The 20784-nt window shown below is 44.5% G+C and overlaps 2 protein-coding genes across 4 annotated transcripts; one reads left to right on the top strand and one right to left on the bottom strand.

Moving 5' to 3' along the window:
- Nucleotides 1-2175: 2175 nt before the first annotated feature.
- Nucleotides 2176-6451, bottom strand: LOC125523650. 3 transcript variants are annotated; one of them, XM_048688703.1, is made up of 4 exons: nt 4872-6451; nt 4029-4087; nt 2626-2933; nt 2176-2547 (listed from the first exon to the last, which is right to left on the bottom strand). In XM_048688703.1, the coding sequence occupies exon 1, from the start codon at nt 6369-6371 to the stop codon at nt 4935-4937; it is 1437 nt and encodes a 478-aa protein (XP_048544660.1). In that variant the 5' UTR covers nt 6372-6451; the 3' UTR covers nt 2176-2547; nt 2626-2933; nt 4029-4087; nt 4872-4934. The 3 variants fall into 3 exon arrangements, with proteins under 3 accessions (XP_048544660.1, XP_048544659.1, XP_048544658.1); XM_048688702.1 differs by lacking the exon at nt 4029-4087 and having other exon boundaries at nt 2626-2716; nt 2803-2933; XM_048688701.1 differs by lacking the exon at nt 4029-4087.
- On the top strand, nt 2437-3777 carry LOC125523651 (1-aminocyclopropane-1-carboxylate oxidase 1). Its single transcript, XM_048688704.1, has 3 exons — nt 2437-2572; nt 2669-2883; nt 3008-3777. Exons 1-3 carry the CDS (start codon nt 2471-2473, stop codon nt 3570-3572), a joined length of 882 nt encoding a protein of 293 aa, XP_048544661.1. The 5' UTR covers nt 2437-2470; the 3' UTR covers nt 3573-3777.
- Nucleotides 6452-20784: the final 14333 nt, after the last annotated feature.

The following is a 20784-nucleotide window of genomic DNA, read 5'->3' as shown; positions in this document are numbered from 1 at the left end:
TCTTAAATTCGTGAACATATTTTGCATTTGGTAATATTCTTTGAATTTATGAACATTTGTTAAACTCATGATTCATGAATATCTTGTGAATTTGTGAACATTGTTCAAGTTCGTTAACAATTTTTGAAATTGAGATTTTTTTTAAATCCCCAATCATTTTTTTACTTTAAGATTGGTGAAGTGTTCTAGAGTAAAAAAAAGAACAAAAGAACCGGAAAGAAAACTGGATCGCCTAACCCAAAAAATGCGCGGTGGGCACAAGGTGGTGGCCCATTGGTCGCTATTCGCCAACCTGCGAGCGAAATAGGGGCTCCCATACATAGCAACTTCCCATTTTTGCTAGTATTTTTTAGAACATTGTTTACTACTAAATGAGTTATGTTTGTCTCAAAAAAAACTAAATGAGTTATGTATGTACCAATACTTTTCTTGAGGCATTATACATACCGAGATATAAGGGGATATCTACCTCCCCGAGCCCATGGGTCATCCTGGGCAGGCTGCCGCACATCCAAATTCCAACAGAGACGATCTCAGAGCTAGGAATTGGGTATGGTATTGTGTGAAATTTCATGCGCCGTCCCCATATCGCTTCACGCCTTCCACCAAGCCGACCTGGCAATCATCCTCATACGGATTCGTGCCTTCCACCAAGCCGACCTGGCAATCATCCTCATACGGATTCGTGCCTTCCACCAAGCCGACCTGGCAATCGTTCAGAAATACATAACCAAAACTACCGGCAAAAATCACTTAGACTTTGTTTGGTGACTAGGAGGAGAAAGCCCAGGGTGCTAAATCCCAAAAGGAGAATTTCAAGAGCACATGGGATCCCCTTCCTTCCATGGGGAGATCTCCTTGGGATGGTCATTAGGTAGTAAAGGGGAGGGAAAGAGGGTAAGGGGAGGAATGGAAGGCAACAGTTTTGCGAGGAGGCGGAGGAGCATCATGCAAGGGAAACGACGAGGGGTCACGAAATGATGCCTTAATTGGGATTAGGGGGTACTTTGCATGGTATTAAAGATTTCAGAGGTTACCCATAGTGTTTGTGGGTGGCGGTTTCTGAAACCCTAGAGGGTTATGTGGACTTCTTTCCTCAGCTAGACAGACTAACTAGCGATCACCCATCAGGGAGGAATGGATGTTGGAGGAGCACACACGTGTCCAACCGAACTTGTTGTGGCCTAAAGGGCAAAGCGCATGACGGGGAAGGAAATAAGTTTCGGTCACTCAAGAAAAAAGAAAAAAGCTTCGTCCTTGGAATCAGTGTGGTTACATGTAAATATTTATATTATTCTAAAGAAAATACAACCAAAGTGCGTCTTATTAAAGAAAACAGTAGCTCAAGTTTCAACTAGATATCAGTGACCACAGTAATTTTACACCCAGTTCCAAGGAATGGAATTGCAGGTAGCTGAAATGAAAACAAGTTAAAAGCCCCTCAGCAAATAAACATGCACCAACAGAGCATCCATTGGCTTTAGTCAATCACATGAGCCTCAACCCCTCAACAGGAATGAAAAAATGTAACGGTGTTCAGATATCAGATGCATCTTATTTTTAGGGTTATTGATCGGCGGTCTTAGAAACACAGCAGATTCTAGCCCCGCCTAACGACCCATGTCAACTTGCTTTCTGTGGGTACAAAAGGTTAACAAAACTAAAGAAAAATAAAGGCTATCTAATCTATTAGTGGGGCAACTTCTAACGAGAGGCAGCATTCAGCTAGCCATTAGGAGCTGGGAATTAAACATCATCTTGTATTCCCAGAGGGGCTCAATAGTAATCCGCAGAAAACTGACAAGTGCAGTTCAGAAAATTGCAAACACGATCTAGCAAATCCCTGAGAAAATCTAGGCTCACATCGACGTACGAAACTGCAACGAATTGATCGAGGATGAATTTAAGTTATTATGTGGTTGACTCTGCATACAGGCCTTCATGCATTGAATCAGAAAGTCAGACCAACAGTCATGATTAGTCTGACCTGAAAGATCTCCAAACTGAGATTTTACTCCTCCCTGATCTGTGCCGCGGTAACATCATCACCACGATTCAGGGCGGCGGGGCTGATCCAATGAAGGTAATTTGTAATCTAACTAAGATGGCTGCCACCACCATTCACTTTTATATACAAGTAAAACAGGATGGGTGAATAGGCACCATGTGTAGCTCATAAGTCAACCACCATGATGATTAGTTCTGAAGGATACTAGACAAGTTATACAGTTATACTGGCTACATCACATGGCAATAGTGAAATGTACCTGGACATGATTTAAAATATGTGTCGTGTGGAAGCAAGCTTTCTTTCATTTTCAAACTACATCATGTTCTGAAATCCGGAAAAATATATTTCCTAGCATTCATGTCTCGGCCATTATAAATACCTAGTTTTCTGTAGCTGTAGCAGATCAACTTGAGAAGGGTAGCACATTTTGCTAGACATCCATACGCAGTGTTCCAGGAAATGGAAATTCCAGTGATAAAGATGGATGAGCTGCATGGCGAGAAGAGATCAGAGACACTTGCGCTTCTCCATGATGCCTGTGCACAATGGGGATTCTTTTGGGTAAGTAAGGAAATATAAGATCATTATATTGATGAAATGCATTTACACTCTACCTTCTCACTGTTGTCATTTGTTCTGCGCATAACTTTATGCCAGCTGGAGAATCATGGAATCAATGATGACCTCATGGACAGAACCAAGAAACTGGTGAATAAACACTATGAGCAAAACATGGAGAAGAACTTCTACAGTTCTGAGATAGCAAAAACCATTGGTCCCGACAAAGTCACCTCAAATGTTGACTGGGAATGCAGCTTCATGTATCATCACCAGCCAAAATCAAACATTCATGACATTCCGGAGCTGCTTCGGTGAGTTTGCAATCTAAATTATAGTAGTATCGCCATAAGCCACAGTTCACCTGCCCAGTATAACAGGAAATTAGTGGTTTGTGAAGTTTGTAAGTGTACTAATACAAACTAATCAACTGTGCAGTACTACAGTTCCTGAATATGCTGAAGAAGTAGTCAAGTTGGCCGAGCAGCTAGCAGAAGTCATGAGTGAAAATCTTGGGCTGGACAAGAATTACTTGAAGAAAGCTTTCACTAAGCCTTCCATAGGCATAAAGGTGGCAAAATACCCCAGGTGTAGCCATCCAGAAGTAGTGATGGGACTCCGTGGACACACCGATGCTGGGGGAATCATATTTCTATTTCAAGATGACTTGGTCCCAGGTTTGCAGTTCATGAAAGATGGTAGGTGGATCTCAATACCACCAACAAAAGGAAATAGAATTTTCGTAAACCTCGGAGATCAGATTGAAGTGATAAGCAATGGAATATATAAGAGCATTTGCCATCAGGTACTTCCCAATCAGAACGGGAGCCGCCTATCTATTGCGACATTCTATAACCCAGGTGCAGATGCTATAATCTTCCCAGCTCCAAATCTCACATATCCTAGCCAATACCGTTTCCAAGACTACCTTAATTTCTATTCTGCTACCAAGTTTACAGACAAGGTATCAAGGTTCCAAACTACGAAGATGGTATTCAAATGACTTGTGTCAAAAGCCACTTTATGTACCGTCCTTGAGCAAAAGACAAGTGAAACTCCTCAAACTCTGTATTGTGTATTTCTGTTGTCAGTCTTATTTCCGTTAATAAACTGCTCAATTACCTGTATATTTGCTTTTCTGTAATGGAAGTGTTGAATGATAGCCGAGAAAGAATAGCTGCAGGCTATACAATGTTGCACTCATGCTATGGAAATATACAAAGCTACAATAGACAATGTATCCCAGAGCTTAGTAAAGTTGTTTGCATTTTAAACTGGCAGTCACGCTGACTACGCTAATGAAAAGCCATATCAAATATAACTCAGAATATTTGTATAGCAACAAAACAGTAACAGGAAACATGTATGTGCTAGAAAATATCTCCAATCCACGAGACCACGGCTGATTAGTTCAAGAGCAAAAACTACTCGGTTTGAGGGGGAAAGAAGCGGAACCTACTCATGAGCTAACTGAATCTGAAAACGCATGACCTGGGCACCAGGAACATATCTGTGTGCCTATGATAGAGAATCATGGTTAACAGCGATATAATAACAAATCCTACACTGATAGAAAAACATCATATGAGCATAACAATTTAACAAACTACCATTAAGGCATCAAATGCATAGATACCACATCGAGAACTATGGTCTTGGGTAGGTAGAACTGAAATTGACCATTGGATAATTGTTAGACTTAAACTCCAGTTAAGATTAGGGCAGCCCGGTGCATGTAGCTCCCGCTTGCGCAGGGTCCGGGGAAGGGTCCGACCATCTTTTGTACGCAGCCTTTCCCTGCATTTCTGCAAGAGGCTGTTTCCAGGACTCGAACCCGTGACCTCATGGTCACAAGGCAACAGCTTTACCACTCGGGTTAAAATTAAACTGGCTTAATCATTCCCTTATACTGGACATCCTAGATTTCATGACAATCTCCAATCTTGCTGCATTTGAGTCATATATAACAGATTTTTTTGGTAATGCCTTTTTGAGAGTAAATTAATTGCTACTTTGTGTATATGCATCATGTTGTTCAATTGTTTCTGGAACTACAGAAGCTGTCCATTTCACAAGTCAAAGACAGCCCTTACAAGAAATCCTATACTTAACTGAACATAAATTCATTGCGAAAGTCAATTGTTGCACTTGAGTCGTGCATAACAAAATTATGTACTTTGTGTTAATAACATTTTCATAGTAAATAATTGCTACTCTGTATATATGAAGCAATGATTTCTCGAACTACACAAGCTGTCCATTTAAAAAATCAAACAAAACAGTGTTCCAAACAATTACATACTTGGTTAATCTGAATGGCATGCAGCCCACCACGAGTTTATCATTAAACACTCAAGACATCACTTCAATTAGCAGGCCGCAGTTTGACCAGAATAGCTTTAGTCAAAAAAGTGTTGGTTGTCTCGGCAGCTGTCTCAAGTAAAACCCTGTGAATCTTACATTCATGCCAACACTTCGAGACGAAGCACAGGAAAAAGTTGCCAAATTTAAGCGACTTTGGAAACTTTATTGCCATATCATCAATCATGTACACTAGCTTCTCGATGGTGCTTGGTGTTAGGCAAATGTCTTGACTGAGAATGTTGTAGAATAGTGCAAAGAGAGATTCTGTCCAGACCAAATCGCGGCCAATATTTTCCCGATGCTGAGGCATACAAATCGGTTTCCTCTCTCCCTCCTCCCCTGAAAGCAACCTATGACAGAAGGCGGTGACATGCAAAGGATGCATGCAGTCCCTGACAATCCGTGTGAGCACATCGCACTGAGGAGCATTCAGGCCTTGTTTTCTAAGAACTAGTGGGAAGAGGACAGCCTCCAGTGCAGCAACTGGGTGACGTTTGCAGACATCTAATGCTGCAGAAAGAAGACCAGATGAAGCTGCTCTTTGAAGGTCAAGTAACTTCGGTAGGATAAGAGAACACAGCACAAGTGCCGGCCCTTTTCCATGCATCCCATCTTCCTCGAGTACCACATTTGAAAGCAGAACCCTCACCGTGTCATCATCAGCTTCCCATGGCTGCACTAAGCTAAGTACTGCCTCAGCATTCCCGGATTCAAGGCAGAGATCATGCAAATTGTTCGCTGCCTGCTGAGCACCCAAAATTGACTCTGACATCTCAATCTCCTTCTTCAGAGCTAGAGCCTTATGAACGACTGAATTTCCAAGTGGGGGAGACGGAGGAGAAGGAGCACGCCCAACCTCCTCCTGTATGAACGAATACTCATCTTGCTCCAGCCCCAGAGACTCCAACCCAACTCCATCTAAACCATCCCCGCCGACACGGGCCCCACCAGGCATCAAGCTCCGGCAATCGAGAGGCAGCCACGGAAGGACAGGCGGTGTCCGCGCCGCCTCTTCTTTAAGCCACGGCGGTGGCTCGTGGAACTCCTCGTTAAACTCCCAGGGGACATCAGGAGCGTCTTTGTCAGGCAATCCGTCGAGCAGGTGGTGGGCGCCCCGGCGGACCCAGAATTCATCACACCGGCCGGGCGGGGCAGAAAGGACGCGAGAGGCGAGCGAGCGGAGCTGGAGCGGGTCGAGCAGGGAGGCGGAGGAGGACAGGAAGGAGAGCGCCTGGGACTGAAGCAAGGGCGGGAGGGTCTGGAAGAGGACGGCCGTGGGCTCGGCGGCGGGGAGCGTGGGTACCGGGGAGAGGAGGATGCGGAGGAGGCCCGCAGCCGGAGGAGCAGAGCAGGGGCTGCTGCTCGAGGACGAGAAGGCGGCGGCGTTGGGGGCGGAGGAGGCGAGCATGTGGCGGAGCACCGGCAGCCACGGCTCCATGGGAAGTGGTCTCTTGCAAATTGGTTGGGAGCGCGGCGATTCCCGCGATTTTATTCAGAGGCGCCGAAATGGCAAATAAACGGGGTCCCAGTTAAGCGGAATTTCATAGGAATTCAGATAAGATTTTTATAGAATTTTTTCTTTTAGAGCCTTTTGGTTCATACGAATGGATTCCTATTCCTACATAGGATTGGTTCCTATCCTCCACATTTCATAAGAAAATAAAATGACATCTTGTTTCCTATTCCTATTCATAAGATTTGAGATACATGTCATCTCATTTCCTATAAAATTCCTATTTTTATGATAATCCTATCCTATGAACCAAAAAAGGCCCTAGTGATAGTTCGAAGGGAAGCCAATGAGGCTGCTCATTGCTGTGCAAAGAAGGGTTTAGTTTCTCCCTCGAGTGTAACCACTTTTGATGTATGCCCTGAGTTTCTAATTGCTGTTATGCAGTCTGATGTAAACCGTCTTATTATTGAATAAATTGTTGAGAGGACGGTCCTAAAAAAAAGTGATAGTTCATTTCCCAAAAGAAAAAAAAACAAATTATTGAACTGTTAGACCGTAGTGCGTTTAAACGGGATCCAGTTTACATCCCTAGATGTAGTTGGCAAGTTAGGTGAAAAAGGATAAAACTAGCCCTTTGACCAAAGTTCGGCACAAAATAAACTTGTTTTTAAAATATTTCACAAAATGGTCCTTCCTACATGACACCCGTACCCGGGGCGCCATGCTAAACTGCACGACGCCTTGGTCAAGGGCGCTACGGAACCGCGTTGACCGCCATGTCGCCTACCTGCGGGCCTAGTTGATGGCGCATAACGCCCCGCCCAGGGGCGCCATGGTTAATAGTTGTGGATAAGCCCATCACCCCTCCCTTTCTTTATGTTGTTCTGTTCTCGCCCCCCCCCCCCCCCCCCCCCCCCCCCCCCCCCCCCCCCCCCACTCCCCCCCCCAAAGTGGTGGATCGAAGGGGGAAACGGTGGATCTTATTCCCCTTCCCATCCTCAAGGTATTCCTCTCTAGTTTTATTGGTCAAAATCCTCGCATTTGACAAACCCTAGTTCGTGCTCTTTTTAGGGATTTATTGGGTTAATATGATGTATGGACGGGGATATGCGAGGTACTTGATGGTGTATGGATAGGGGTATGTTAGTATTTGTATGGTGAGGAAATTTGTAGGTATGACTAGGGATTTTGTTTATGGCATGGCTGGGGATATGATAGGATTAGTATGTTTAGTGATTTTTAGGTATGAACTAGGACTTATATTTGTTAGATAGACACTTTATTCATGAATGCTTACACATGTATGTGCCAATTTGGTGTAAAAATAATTATTGTATGTATATGAACATTTGCACATGTATGTATGTATGTATGTTCTTGCATATGTTTGCAAATGACAACAGGGCTTACGATATACATTTCTAATTTTGCATGATGGCTTCTCTTATCCATCCATCATACGACCAATTGTACCGTGGGTGGTTCATGGCAGATGAAGGAAGGGTTTTTGATCAGCTTCACCTGAGGTCCGGCTCGGTTCATGACAAGATGCAGTATGATGAGCGATACACGGAGTATATCTGGAAGACTGGGCTTCTCCCTTTCATTTCACTTGTGTCGCATTCGATCTCGAAGATGAACCTGTGACGCCCGGATAATTAGGCTACAGTAATTCCACGCTAATGATGCCACCTCACCTCGCTTACTGTTACTAATCTCGCGTTGGTTCAAAAACGGTTTGAATTCAAATTTAAAATCAAGCCAAACAATTAAGGTTTTCAAAAGTCAAAACTAAAATGTTCTTAATGTGGCAGATAAATCATGGATATTATTGATGGAGTAACAACATCTTTATAAAATATTTAAATACCCTAAAGTGATTAAAACAACATCAAAACAATTAGTTATACTCCTAATATATTTTACCAAATATTAAACTATTTTTATTCTCAGGTAAAACTTCTTAAAACAGTGGATTAATTTGTCACACTAATTTTGGAGCTATTTTCATATTTTATTAAACCAAAAATATAGTGCAACTAAAATAAAACATAAAGAAAATGAGAAAACAACAACAAAAGAAAAAAAAAGGCCCACCCCTCGCTGGGCCTCGGCCCAACTGGCCACGGGGCTAGCCAGGCCGCCCAGCCGGCCCACTTGGCCCGCCCCCCCCACTCACTTCCTTATCCCCTCGCAACCGGAAACCCTACCTCGATCCCCACTCCCCCCCACTCTCCCCTCACTCCCTCGATCCAAATCGGGATCGAGGCGACCACGCCCCCGACCCCGACGGCATCGTCCCGACGCACGTCGCCGTCCTCGGCGCCCCCCCCCCCCACCGGAGCACCACCCCGATCGCCCTGCCGTCTCGCCGTCCCGCTACCCCATCGGTCGCCCCCGACGCCGCCACCGGTTCCCGTCGCCACCACGCCGGCGCCCCCAATCCGCCTGGACCTCGCCGGACCGCCTCCCTCGCGCGGCCTGCTTCCCTCTACGCCGTCGTCCCCATCACCCCCTCGACCCCCGCTGCCCGGACCCCTACGCGCCCCGGTGAGGCCTTCGGCCTCCTTTCCTCTCGCAACCACGCGCACCACCTCGGTGCCCCTGGACGCGCCCACGGCCGTGCCCCTCTTGTCCGCCCCCCGCCCCCCGCGCCCGGCTCCAGCCCGGCCTTAGTGGCCCGCGCCGACCGCACGCGTGCCCGACCACGCCCGCACCTGCCCGTCCGCTGCCGCCGCTTTCTCGTGCCGTTGTTGCCGCTGGCTGCTGCTGCCTTGCTTGCTCTGCGCCGTCGCCTCGCCTCGACCTCGCCACGGCCCCGCGAGGCCTGCGCCCGTAGCCACCGCGCTCACCACCTCCACCTCCGCGCCCGTGCCATGGCGCTGCTTGGCCGCCCCGCCGCCTGCTGTGGTGCTGGTGCCCCAGCCCTGCTCGGGTCACCGCCCGCGCAGCCCCTGGCCGCTGGCGCTCACGCCCGCGAGCCTCGTGGCTCTGCTCCGCTCCATCCCCGTTAACCCGCGCCCGATAAGCCCCCCTGGGCCTATGACGAACGGGGCCCACGCTCAAAAAGAATTAAAAATAAATAAATAATAATTAAATTAATTAATTAATTAAGTTAATTAATCATGTTTAATTAACCTAATTAACTAGTTAGCTTAATTAAACCCTAATTAGATTAAACAGTCAATGACGAACGGGACCCACCTGTCAGGTTGACCAAGTCAACTGCTGACGTCGTGATGACGTCAGCAAACACTATTCTGGATAATGTTGAATTAAATTAATTAATTAAATCTTAAAAATGATTTAATTCTTTTAAAATTAATATAAAATAAATCGTAGCTCGGATGGAAAAACTTTGTACATGAAAGTTGCTCAGAACGACGAGACGAATCCGGATACGCAGCCCGTTCGTTCGTCACGCATCCCTAGCATAGCGAACACGCAACTTTCCCCCCTCCGGTTCATCTGCCCGAAAACGCGAAACACCGGGAATACTTTCCCGGATGTTTTCCCCCTTCACCGATAGCACCTCGTACCGCGTTAAGGCACCCCTAGCACCGCTACTTGTCATGTCATGCATTTCTATGCATATGTTTGCTCAATATTTATTGTTTCTTCCCCCTTCTTCTCTCGCTAGACACCGAGATCGACGCCGCTGCTTCCCAGTACGACTACGGTGTTGACGACCCCTCTCTCTTGCCAGAGCAACCAGGCAAGCCCCCCCCCTTGATCACCAGATATCGCCTACTCTTCTCTATACTGCTTGCATTAGAGTAATGTAGTATGTTACTGCTTTCCGTTATTCCTATCCTGATGCATAGCCTATCCTTGCTACTACTGTTGATACCATTACCTGCTATCCTACTGCTTAGTATAGGATGCTAGTGTTCCATCAGTGGCCTTACACTCTTGTCCGTCTGCCATGCTATACTACCGGGCCGTGATCACTTCGGGAGGTGATCACGGGCATATACAATATGCTTTACACAGTTACCTTACCTGTGATACTGTTCGGAGATGGGGGCTGAAGGGGCAGGTGGCTCCATCCCGGTAGAGGTGGGCCTGGGTTCCCGACGGCCCCCGACTGTTACTTTGAGGCGGAGCGACAGGGCAGGTTGAGACCACCTAGGAGAGAGGTGGGCCTGGCCCTGGTCGGCGTTCGCGGATACTTAACACGCTTAACGAGATCTGGGTTTTTGATCTAAGTCTGGCCATTTGTTCTATACGCACTAACCATCTACGTGGGAGTAGTTATGGGTATCCCGGCGTCGTGGTATCAGCCGAAGCCTTCGTGACGTCAGCGACTGAGCGGCGCGCGCCGGGTTGGAACGTAAGCCTGCTCTTGTATTAAGGGGGCTAGTTCTGCTCCCGGCCGCGTTCGCAACGTGCAGGTGTGCTAAGGGCGATGGGCCCAGACCCCTGGGCGCTTAGGTTTAGACCGGCGTGCTGACCTCTCTGTTGGTCTAGGTGGGGCTGCGACGTGTTGATCTTTCGCGGCCGGGCATGACCCCGAAAAGTGTGTCCTGCCAAATGGGATCAAGCGTGTTGGGGAATGTGGTGCACCCCTGCAGGGAAGTTAATCTATTCGAATAGCCGTGATCTTCGGTAACAGGACGACTTGGAGTTGTACCTTGACCTTATGACAACTAGAACCGGATACTTAATAAAACACACCCTTCCAAGTGCCAGATACAACCGGTGATCACTCTCTCACAGGGCGACGAGGGGAGGATCATCGGTTAGGATTATGCTATACGATGTTACTTGATGATACTTGGAGGCCTTCAGTCTAATCTCTTCTACATGCTGCAAGACGGAGGCTGCCAGAAGCGTAGTCTTCGAAAGGACTAGCTATCCCCCCCTTATTCCGGCTTTCTGCAGTTCAGTCCACATATGATACCCTTATTCCATTTGATACCAATGCATACATATGTAGTATAGCTCCTTGCTTGCGAGTACTTTGGATGAGTACTCACGGTTGCTTTCTCCCTCTTTTTCCCCTATCCCTTCTACCTGGTTGTCGCAACCAGATGTTGGAGCCCAGGAGCCAGACGCCACCTTCGACGACGACTCCTACTACACCGGAGGTGCCTACTACTACGTGATGCCCGCTGACGACGACCAGGAGTAGTTAGGAGGATCCCAGGCAGGAGGCCTGCGCCTCTTTCGATCTGTATTCCCAGTTTGTGCTAGCCATCTTATGGCAACTTGTTTAACTTATGTCTGTACTCAGATATTGTTGCTTCCGCTGACTCGTCTATGATTGAGCTCTTGTATTCGAGCCCTCGAGGCCCCTGGCTTGTAATATGATGCTTGTATGACTTATTTTATTTGTAGAGTTGTGTTGTGATATCTACCCGTGAGTCCTTGATCTTGATCGTACATATTTGCGTGCATGATTAGTGTACGGTTAAATCGGGGGCGTCACAAGTTGGTATCAGAGCCGACTGCCTGTAGGAATCCTCCTTCCACACTCCTTGGCCGAAGTTGAGTCTAGACATTACTAAAACTTTTACTAACATGGCTGTGTGTCTTACGGGCACACGTCGCCATCGGGTGGTATTAGGATCTTTTATTCCTCGCCTTTACTCTGGGACCCTGATCTCTCTTCTATTCGGGTTAAATGGTTTTGCTAACTCTAACTCTAGGTTCTCGTAAATACTTTCTCCCGGAGAGCCCCTTCATTCCAGATGATGGCCTGCTTCACCAGAAGATTCCGAAGATACTCTTTGCTATTCCTCTCGAGACTTTGTGCCCATCACTTTTGCTATTCCCGACCACCTATAAATCCTTATGGATAACTACTTACACTTGCCATTCATACGTTCATCCCCCATTGATCTTGTTATTACAAGATACCCCGAAGTCTTCTCTATTGTTTCGATAATCCTTTGAGCTTACTGCCTTGCTGTTCTTTGTCACCCGAATACCCCTACGGATAATTCTTGCGCTTATCGAGTATCCGCTCATCCCCCAGTTGTTCATGTGTTTCACAATGGTCTTCGAAATACTATTTGATCCTCCAAAAATCCTTAGTAGCTTATTGCTCTGCAATACTTATCTGCTTGCGTGATGGATGCTTTCCATATGTCTGGCAATATTCGTTAGTATCCTTAGGCATCGTCATTTCGATCCCTTTGATTCAACATGAGTGCGAATGCACGCAATCATCGGTTGATCCTTTTAAATTATCTTTCCGGCTCAGACGTCATTTTGAACATGAGCTGGTTTTCAACAAATCCAATTGCCGTCGATTGTACCCCTAAGGCTATTCAACTTATCCATCCCTAATCAGAACATTGCTTCTGATCCCTTGATTTGAAAATCATAATTCCTCTGCACTTGAGCTCTGGATTAGTCAGTTGTTTCCATAATCCAATGCCTTTGCATTCTTTCTTCTTCTGGTAGAGTACCGATACTCATATCAGCTCCATTGTGGATCGTCAGATCCATTGTTTGATTTCATCCGACATCGTCCTTAATGTTCAATAACCTTGTGAGCCTTTCCACAGGTATATAATGCCTTTGGTAAATTGTATCCTCTGCTTTCTCAAGCATGCTCTACTATCGAGCTGGTGTTATTTATTCTTGAAATTTGTGGTATATACTCCTAAGATGCCCTGATGGGTTGAACCTATGCCTTCTCTAAACTGTGTGAACTCGAAATTTTTCACGAGTCATACACTTCTGGTATTTTGCCAAATAAAATTTCAACACTACAACTTCTTCGAAAGTGAGGAGTGAATGATAGGTTATGCATTGAAGAAGTGGGAAGTCGACCTTGAGCCTTTGTGTTCATGCCCATGGACACGATGTAGTTCTTATCATTAAAGCTTTTCTTAAATTAATTATTCCCTTGGTATAAGTTCATCTTATCTCTGGGATCTGGCCTTTGCAAGCGTGGTTCTGACCATATTCTCCTTTAAATACCATTTCTCAGACAAGTTAGAGCACTTGTCTTTTGTTGATCGATACATCTCCGCAACCTCTACTTTGATCTGTCGCCGAGTATTACCTCCTGGTATCTCGGAGATGTTTTGCCATTGCACCACAACTTACTAACGTTGTTGAAGTAATGTCTTTCCTTGTCGTAATCACTCTATGGGTTCTGGGTTGTTATCAACCGAGGACACCGACTAGTGAAATTATTCCGCACTACAAATCAAATACCCCTACTATTTTTACAAGGAAATTCTAAACTCAAGTTGGTCATTCCTAGACTATCGGCTGCATCCTGGTCTTGCTACCTTTGACTGTGCTACCTTGTCATTCTCTGGTGCACGTATTCTTCAGTGTGTGAGCACGACTTACGTCAAGCTTTCAACATCTTGTTGCTTGTCTTGGAATGCAACTTTGGTTCCGAGCTTGCCTCTTATATATTGATCCTATAACTTGCCACTTTGTCATTTCCTTGCTTGTTGCCGTTGTTATTTGATTGCATCCTCTTGAAACCTCCCGGCAAATGTGTCGGATCACCTTCAACACTTTGACTTCTTCCGAGATGTCAACTGTGCTCATGATGAGAAATACCCTCCTTGCCCTCGATGATTTTTATTATCATCGACAACACCCTTGACTTCCTTTCATCATGAACTTGCCCACATAATGAATGCAACTTGTTCTCCAGCTAGTGTTGTGTTCTGCGTTGAAGTATTACTGTCTATTATGTCGAGAATGTTGTTGGGATTGCTCCACCTCTTACAAATTCTCGGCATGATGATACTTCTCACCATCACCATTCTTCCTTGGTCCCCATGTTGTTTTCAACCAGGATACCAATATGCTAACGATGTTGTTTGAGTTTTGTACTTCTAGCAACCCTATTGCTTTGAAGTTAATGATCGACAGTTCGTTCTTAGACTGTTGGTTATTGAGTCGTCACTCTAACATTGATCTTGCTGCCTAAGGTCATACTTCGGGCACACCTTTCAACTAATGATTGATGGTGTATGTTTTCCTAGAGCATACAACATTATATCATTTGAATTGACAAGTGCCATCTTCTTGTTCACATTATTGTGGAAAGCCATCCGTTTGGAATTCTCGATGAATTGTCGCTGAGCCCATCAGCCACCTTCTCATCCCCTCCTTGGTTTAATGATGAACTATTGTTTCAGGAACCCGCTCCCATAGTTCATTTCCCGAGAATCTTGCAATGTCATTTCGTCTATTTGTGTTGCACCTTTTCTTCTCGAACATCCTGAGTCTGAGGTATCATGACACCTATCGGATCTGAATCTCGGTCAGATATGATGGTTGGGACATTTCCAAGAGTTATAACATTGGCCTTGATATGACCCGGTAAGGTGATGTCATGCCTAGCACACCTGGCCGAATGGCCCTATTTTTATAGATTCCTTTTCAGCAAGCTTATCCATTCGTCCATGAGGAAATTATAAGACTTATTCTACAAGTTATTCTTGATGGATCCTTTGTGCTTCCAAAGTCCGATCTTTGCTTAAAGACCTTGTCAATGCTATCTCGAAGCATGTCTGTGGTACCTCGATTTTCAACAAGAATGTTTGAAATCCAATGCTAAATGTTTCTTGCTCAATTATCCAAACACTGTTGTATGGGTAATGTCATGAAATTTCTCTCTCCCCTTACCTAAAGGGTTTTCTACCTTATGTCCTGTCTTAGATACCATGCTCTGCTTGACTTTGGGAAGGATATACCCCTGACATATGTGTTTAAACACATTTTTCTTTCCATTGTTCTGTTTAAATCTGATGATCACATTTTCCTTTCCATTGTCTTGTTTAAACTTTCTCGTGGTTTATATGGTCTAAGAAGTAATGATTCGCTGCTTATATAAACACCTCGGTTGTACGACTCTGTCAATAAGACCCTGTTACTATTGTTGATGACATTCTGGTAGCCACCGGTGGATCTTATTCCCCTTCCCATCCTCAAGGTATTCCTCTCTAGTTTTATTGGTCAAAATCCTCGCATTTGACAAACCCTAGTCCGTGCTCTTTTTAGGGATTTATTGGGTTAATATGATGTATGGACGGGGATATGCGAGGTACTTGATGGTGTATGGATAGGGGTATGTTAGTATTTGTATGGTGAGGAAATTTGTAGGTATGACTAGGGATTTTGTTTATGGCATGGCTGGGGATATGATAGGATTAGTATGTTTAGTGATTTTTAGGTATGAACTAGGACTTATATTTGTTAGATAGACACTTTATTCATGAATGCTTACACATGTATGTGCCAATTTGGTGTAAAAATAATTATTGTATGTATATGAACATTTGCACATGTATGTATGTATGTATGTATGTATGTTCTTGCATATGTTTGCAAATGACAATAGGGCTTACGATATACATTTCTAATTTTGCATGATGGCTTCTCTTATCCATCCATCATACGACCAATTGCACCATGGGTGGTTCATGGCAGATGAAGGAAGGGTTTTTGATCAGCTTCACCTGAGGTCCGGCTCGGTTCATGACAAGATGCAGTATGATGAGCGATACACGGAGTATATCTGGAAGACTGGGCTTCTCCCTTTCATTTCACTTGTGTCGCATTCGATCTCGAAGATGAACCCTTGTGCGATCACGACACTCGTTGACCGATGGTGCCCTGAGACACATACTTTCTACTTCTTTGCTGGGGAGATGACGGTCACTTTGCATGATGGTTCTCTGATCACTGGACTTCCCATCAAAGGAGAGCCTATTTGTTTTAGCACAGATTCTGATGGATAGTGTGAGATTATGGTTGGACTCATAGGAAGGGAGCCGGGGGTGAAAGGGAAGTCCGTCGGTGCAAGTTATCACTGGATTGCTAACAGCATTGGGGTTTTCCCAGTTGATGCAGACGATGAGACAGTGCGGCAGTATACCAGGGCATACTTGTGGTATGTACTCAGCCGGACTCTTTTCTCTGACGGCACTGGCGTGAACGCTTCCTTTATGTGGCTTAAGCTGTTTGCTGGGTGGGACCATGGACTCGGTTGGGGTACGGTGGCGCTAGCTTATTTGTATTGTCAGGTAACTAGTTTTGCTTGCAATAGTGTGTTCAAAATGTAGAAATTTTCTTTGTATTGACATATTTGTTGTTTGTGTGTAGCTGGTCGAGGCTTGCCGTAGGGGCGCGAATCCAAAAAACGCCACAGAGTCAAAGGAAGCCAATATCGGTGATCCGATGCTTCTCTTATGGATATGGAGTTGGGAGCACTTGCCAGTTGGGCGGCCTGCGCTTGCGGGTTACGGGTTGTGGTATTATCATGATGACCCGGACCATATGCCTACATGGACGCATAAGTGAGACAAGGTTGAAGGTTTTGTTGGCAATTCAAAGACCATGTGCTTGCACTACTGCAACGAGCTCGACATCATGACCCCGAAGCAGGTTATCTTAGTAGCTTGTTTCCTTTGTTGTGTCATCGGTTTTGTTTATTGTTAATTATACTAGCAATGTAGTGTATTGTTAATCTTTGTTTATAGGCGACTTGGGAACCGTACGGAACGGCGGGCAATATTGGCACCGGAGCAAGTTATCTTACTTTCACACTAAACCCAAAGTGTCTACAGGAAGCACGCCCATGGAGGATGTATTGCCCATTGATTTGTTACTGTGCTGTTGAGTTTCATCAGCCACAACGAGTTATGACATAGTTTGTCTTATTTCAAGAGACTCCGCCGAAGTTCAAGGACACTTCGCTACATTTGCATAGGTAAGTGAGTAGCACTTCAAACGATTTTTTTCATTGTTTTCAAGATAGTAACGAAAATGCATTTTTAAATGCTCTACAGTCTCAACAAGATGAAGCAGAAGATTATAAAGAAATGGGGTTGAGAGCATGACATGTATATCAAAAAGCCCGTGTCCACTTTCCTTTATCGGCAAGGTTCCTATTTAGGAAATCTCTGCCACGATTGTTTGCTTTGGCATACACTTTGTCTCACAATTTCTTAAAATGTCTAGTGGTGAATGCGAGACAACAATCATGGAGAAGGTCAGATAATTCCTTGTCTCCACATGCCCGGTAAAAGTTAGACACAAAATTCCTCATGCACCACCTATGATCGATGCACGCAAGGATGTCCTGGAATGTCAATCTCCACTGCATTGAGTATACCAGGGTGGTGGTCCGAGATGATGCAAACCTCTCTTTGACGTCCAATTACCTTGGTCCTCACTAGATTAACAAACCACTCCCGGCTGGAGTTGTTCTTCGCAGACACCAAAGCGAAAGCCAACGGAACCAATTTGTCACCACCATCATTAGCAACGGCGATCAACAATATGCCCTTGAACTGTCCGGTAAGAAATGTGCCATTCACAGACATAACCGGCCTACAATGCTTGAAGGCCCTAATGCATGGCTCAAAAGTCCAGAATGCACGTCCAAATATTCAGACGGTTGCATTGTTGTATGTCCTTGTTCTCACACCATCTGGCTCCACCACATATACATGCCCGGATTTTCTACCGCCATCGCTTTAAACACCATCGCGAGGCGGTTGTATGATTCTTCCCAACCACCATCCAATATGTCAAAGGCGGCTTGCTTGGCCTTCCATGCCTTCTCGTACTTCACCATGTACCCAAAGACATCCTTCACCATCTCCATCAATGCCCTAATGGGATATGTTGGGAGTATCTTTATGGACGGTGAAAATCGGTATGCACTGAATTTGGAGGTCAATTGATGGTGATTATCCTTTACACTACATCAGTGATGAAACACAGAATTTGTAATATGCCATTGTGGCCCGCCTTTGACATATCTTGCACGGATAACCCAAGGGAAATGATTCTTGTGTTCCTCACATTTAACCACATAACGCAATTTGGAGTTTGACTTGTCCACAAAGAATGGTCGATGAAACTTAACCGCGTAGTCCTTCACCCATATTTGAAGTTCTACCAAGCTTTCAAAGATTGTTCCTTCACTAACACCATACACACTTGCCCGGTATCTCGCTTTGAAGTTAACCTTGGTGCAAGAATTTTACTTGTGCCACCATCAACAATCGCCTTATCGGCTAGGCTTAGATCATGAAACAATGATGTCTCGTGACCCTGGCCTATTACCTTCTTGAAAGCATTGGCTTCTTTAGCTGTCAAACCACCCTCATATATTTCTTCATCCGGGCCTTCGTCCTTCGAGTCCTTCGCATAGGACCTATTGTATGGAATGTCATGGTCCATGTCCTTTTCCATGCAATTTGCATCCACATCGCCAACATAATGTTCACGAAGATAAGCAATGAGATCTTTCATGGAATCCCATATTCTACTTCATCCCAGCTTACTAGGTTTAAACTACTTTACCCTGCTAAAATATATAGTCAAGTTGGATTTAGAGAACTTTGTCAAAACCCTAGCCCAAAGCACTGCCTTTGTTACAACCTAGTGTTGCCCCTACTCTAATTCTTGCCCGCCCACCTCTCAATACTCTACTAGTTTAATTAATTCTTGCTTTAGGTATGGGCAAAACCCTACCCTTCTACCTGATGTAAATATAACTATATTGTTTTCTTTTACTAATATAATGGTTGTAGAAGCCTCTCCTACTGCCTTCAAGGTTCAAAAAATAAAAAAAATGTATACATATGTCAAATGTATCTGTATCTATGAAATATCTATTGATATTCAGTGATTTGTGATGGACTGGAACTCTCATGGATCAAAAATTTGTGTTTTTAAATTAGTGTATGTGTACCATCCTGCTCCAATTCCTTGCAAATTATTCAATGTGGATCACATGTTCCTCCCATTTTCCTCTTTTCATGTGGTCCTTGTCATTAGTGTGATGTTCAAGAATAGATGGTCGTCAAACTTTCCATGCAGCACCATTAAGTTTCAACTAGGCTTCAATCATGACCAAGACGCATGGTAACACCATGTTGGCAAGATGTCATTGCAACTCATGTGGCACTTTGCCACACGGGAGCCGCATTCGATGTCACTGCAATTATGGGAGGTCTTGTATGAAAACTACCTTATGACACCCATCTGGCCCTTCCCGTGCTTCACATGCACAATCGGAGCGCTACTCACTATGTGTATGAGTGTTATTGATTTTGTTATCTGATGTGCAAAAGTGGATCCTAAGGGATAGATAAATTTACTTGTGTTGCATATGCTAGCATTCTTGAGTTGTTTTTGTGTTCGTCGAATTGTGAGTTTACCTAGAACTGGGATGCAGTGCCTCTTTCTCTTTCAGCTATACATTGTAGTTTGACCAGAAACTACTATTCATGCTCCTAAGTCACAACATGGTGGTTATATATTGCAGTTGATATTAAATAGTCAAGTGCGGACAAAGAACTATCAATATGAGTTATTTCATAGATGTCAAGCGTAATGTTGGCATATTTTTCAACTCTGTGCGTGCTATGTATGGCTTACATAACTCATAGGGATGCCTATGTAGTAATTTTAGGAAGTGCAATAGTACAAACATGATTCATCGAATTCATTTGAATCAATAAACCAGAGTATTCATAGTTCCAGAAAGTAGTTGGAAATAATTGAACTACTCTTCGATTACTCGATGTATAAAGACAACACTTCAGAGAGTGCTACCGAGTTGCTTTCTCATAAATATGTTAAACTATCTCTTGTTTCAAATAGATAAGTATTGTTGGGGAGACAGAGGTTCATTGTGGACTTGCGGTGGTGTGCGGGGTGGTCGAGCCTTACATGCTTGATGTCGCTTACTATAAGATAGGAGTTGGAGGCATTAGAAAATGTACTGATAAAAGAACCTAGGCGGTTCATTGTCTTCTGCGCACAAATAGTAACCATAAGTATGACTGTAACATTGTAAGCGAGCGTGATGCTTTGCATGCCGCGTATAATTTGATAAAACTCGATGGGACCTGGAAATGTCAGGTCAACAAACTCATTCAACTACCTTAGCCTGTTCGAGGCAATGAGCGTTAAGTGTAGGGATAGCAACCACAAGTTAGGTTGCCAAAAATGGTCGGCCTCTTGAATTGATCTAGCCTTGGTTTAGTATAGACATAACTTAATCTAGTAGAACTGTCCGACTATGTCATGTCTGTGCGCAGTGACAGGCCCAATGGCCATGTATCCCTCCTTTTCACATTCATCACTTACCTCTTGGTGGCTAGGACTATGTAAACCTTTCCCCACTTTCTCTCTAGGGTTAGCAAAGCATATAAATATATCTTGAGGGAGCTTTACTTATTTTCATCTCCTCTTAGAGGATCAAGGCCTCCATTAGGAGAAGAACACCAAGGCCTCCATTTCTATTAGAGATTTGGGGAAGAGTATCTCTCAAGACCACCACATCTCCTATAGATTGGGAAGAACCTACCCTAGTTATCTTTTACTTTGTTGTTGTTTGGATCTTGAGGTGTATCCTATTGTGCCTTGTGATTTGAGTACTTGTGTGTGGATC

The sequence above is a fragment of the Triticum urartu genome, chromosome 7 (genome assembly GCF_003073215.2).
Source record: "Triticum urartu cultivar G1812 chromosome 7, Tu2.1, whole genome shotgun sequence".
NCBI classification, from domain to species: Eukaryota; Viridiplantae; Streptophyta; class Magnoliopsida; order Poales; family Poaceae; genus Triticum; species Triticum urartu.
The sequence above is the reverse complement of the archived record's forward strand: the minus strand, read 5'-3'. Positions and strand labels throughout refer to the sequence as shown.

Coding starts and splice junctions, on each gene's coding strand:
- LOC125523651 (XM_048688704.1), top strand. CDS start 2,471: ATGGAAATTCCAGTGATAAAGATGGATGAGCTGCATGGCGAGAAGAGA. Junction 2,573..2,668: donor CACAATGGGGATTCTTTTGG/GTAAGTAAGGAA, acceptor ACTTTATGCCAG/CTGGAGAATCATGGAATCAA. Junction 2,884..3,007: donor GACATTCCGGAGCTGCTTCG/GTGAGTTTGCAA, acceptor TCAACTGTGCAG/TACTACAGTTCCTGAATATG.
- LOC125523650 (XM_048688703.1), bottom strand. CDS start 6,371: ATGGAGCCGTGGCTGCCGGTGCTCCGCCACATGCTCGCCTCCTCCGCC.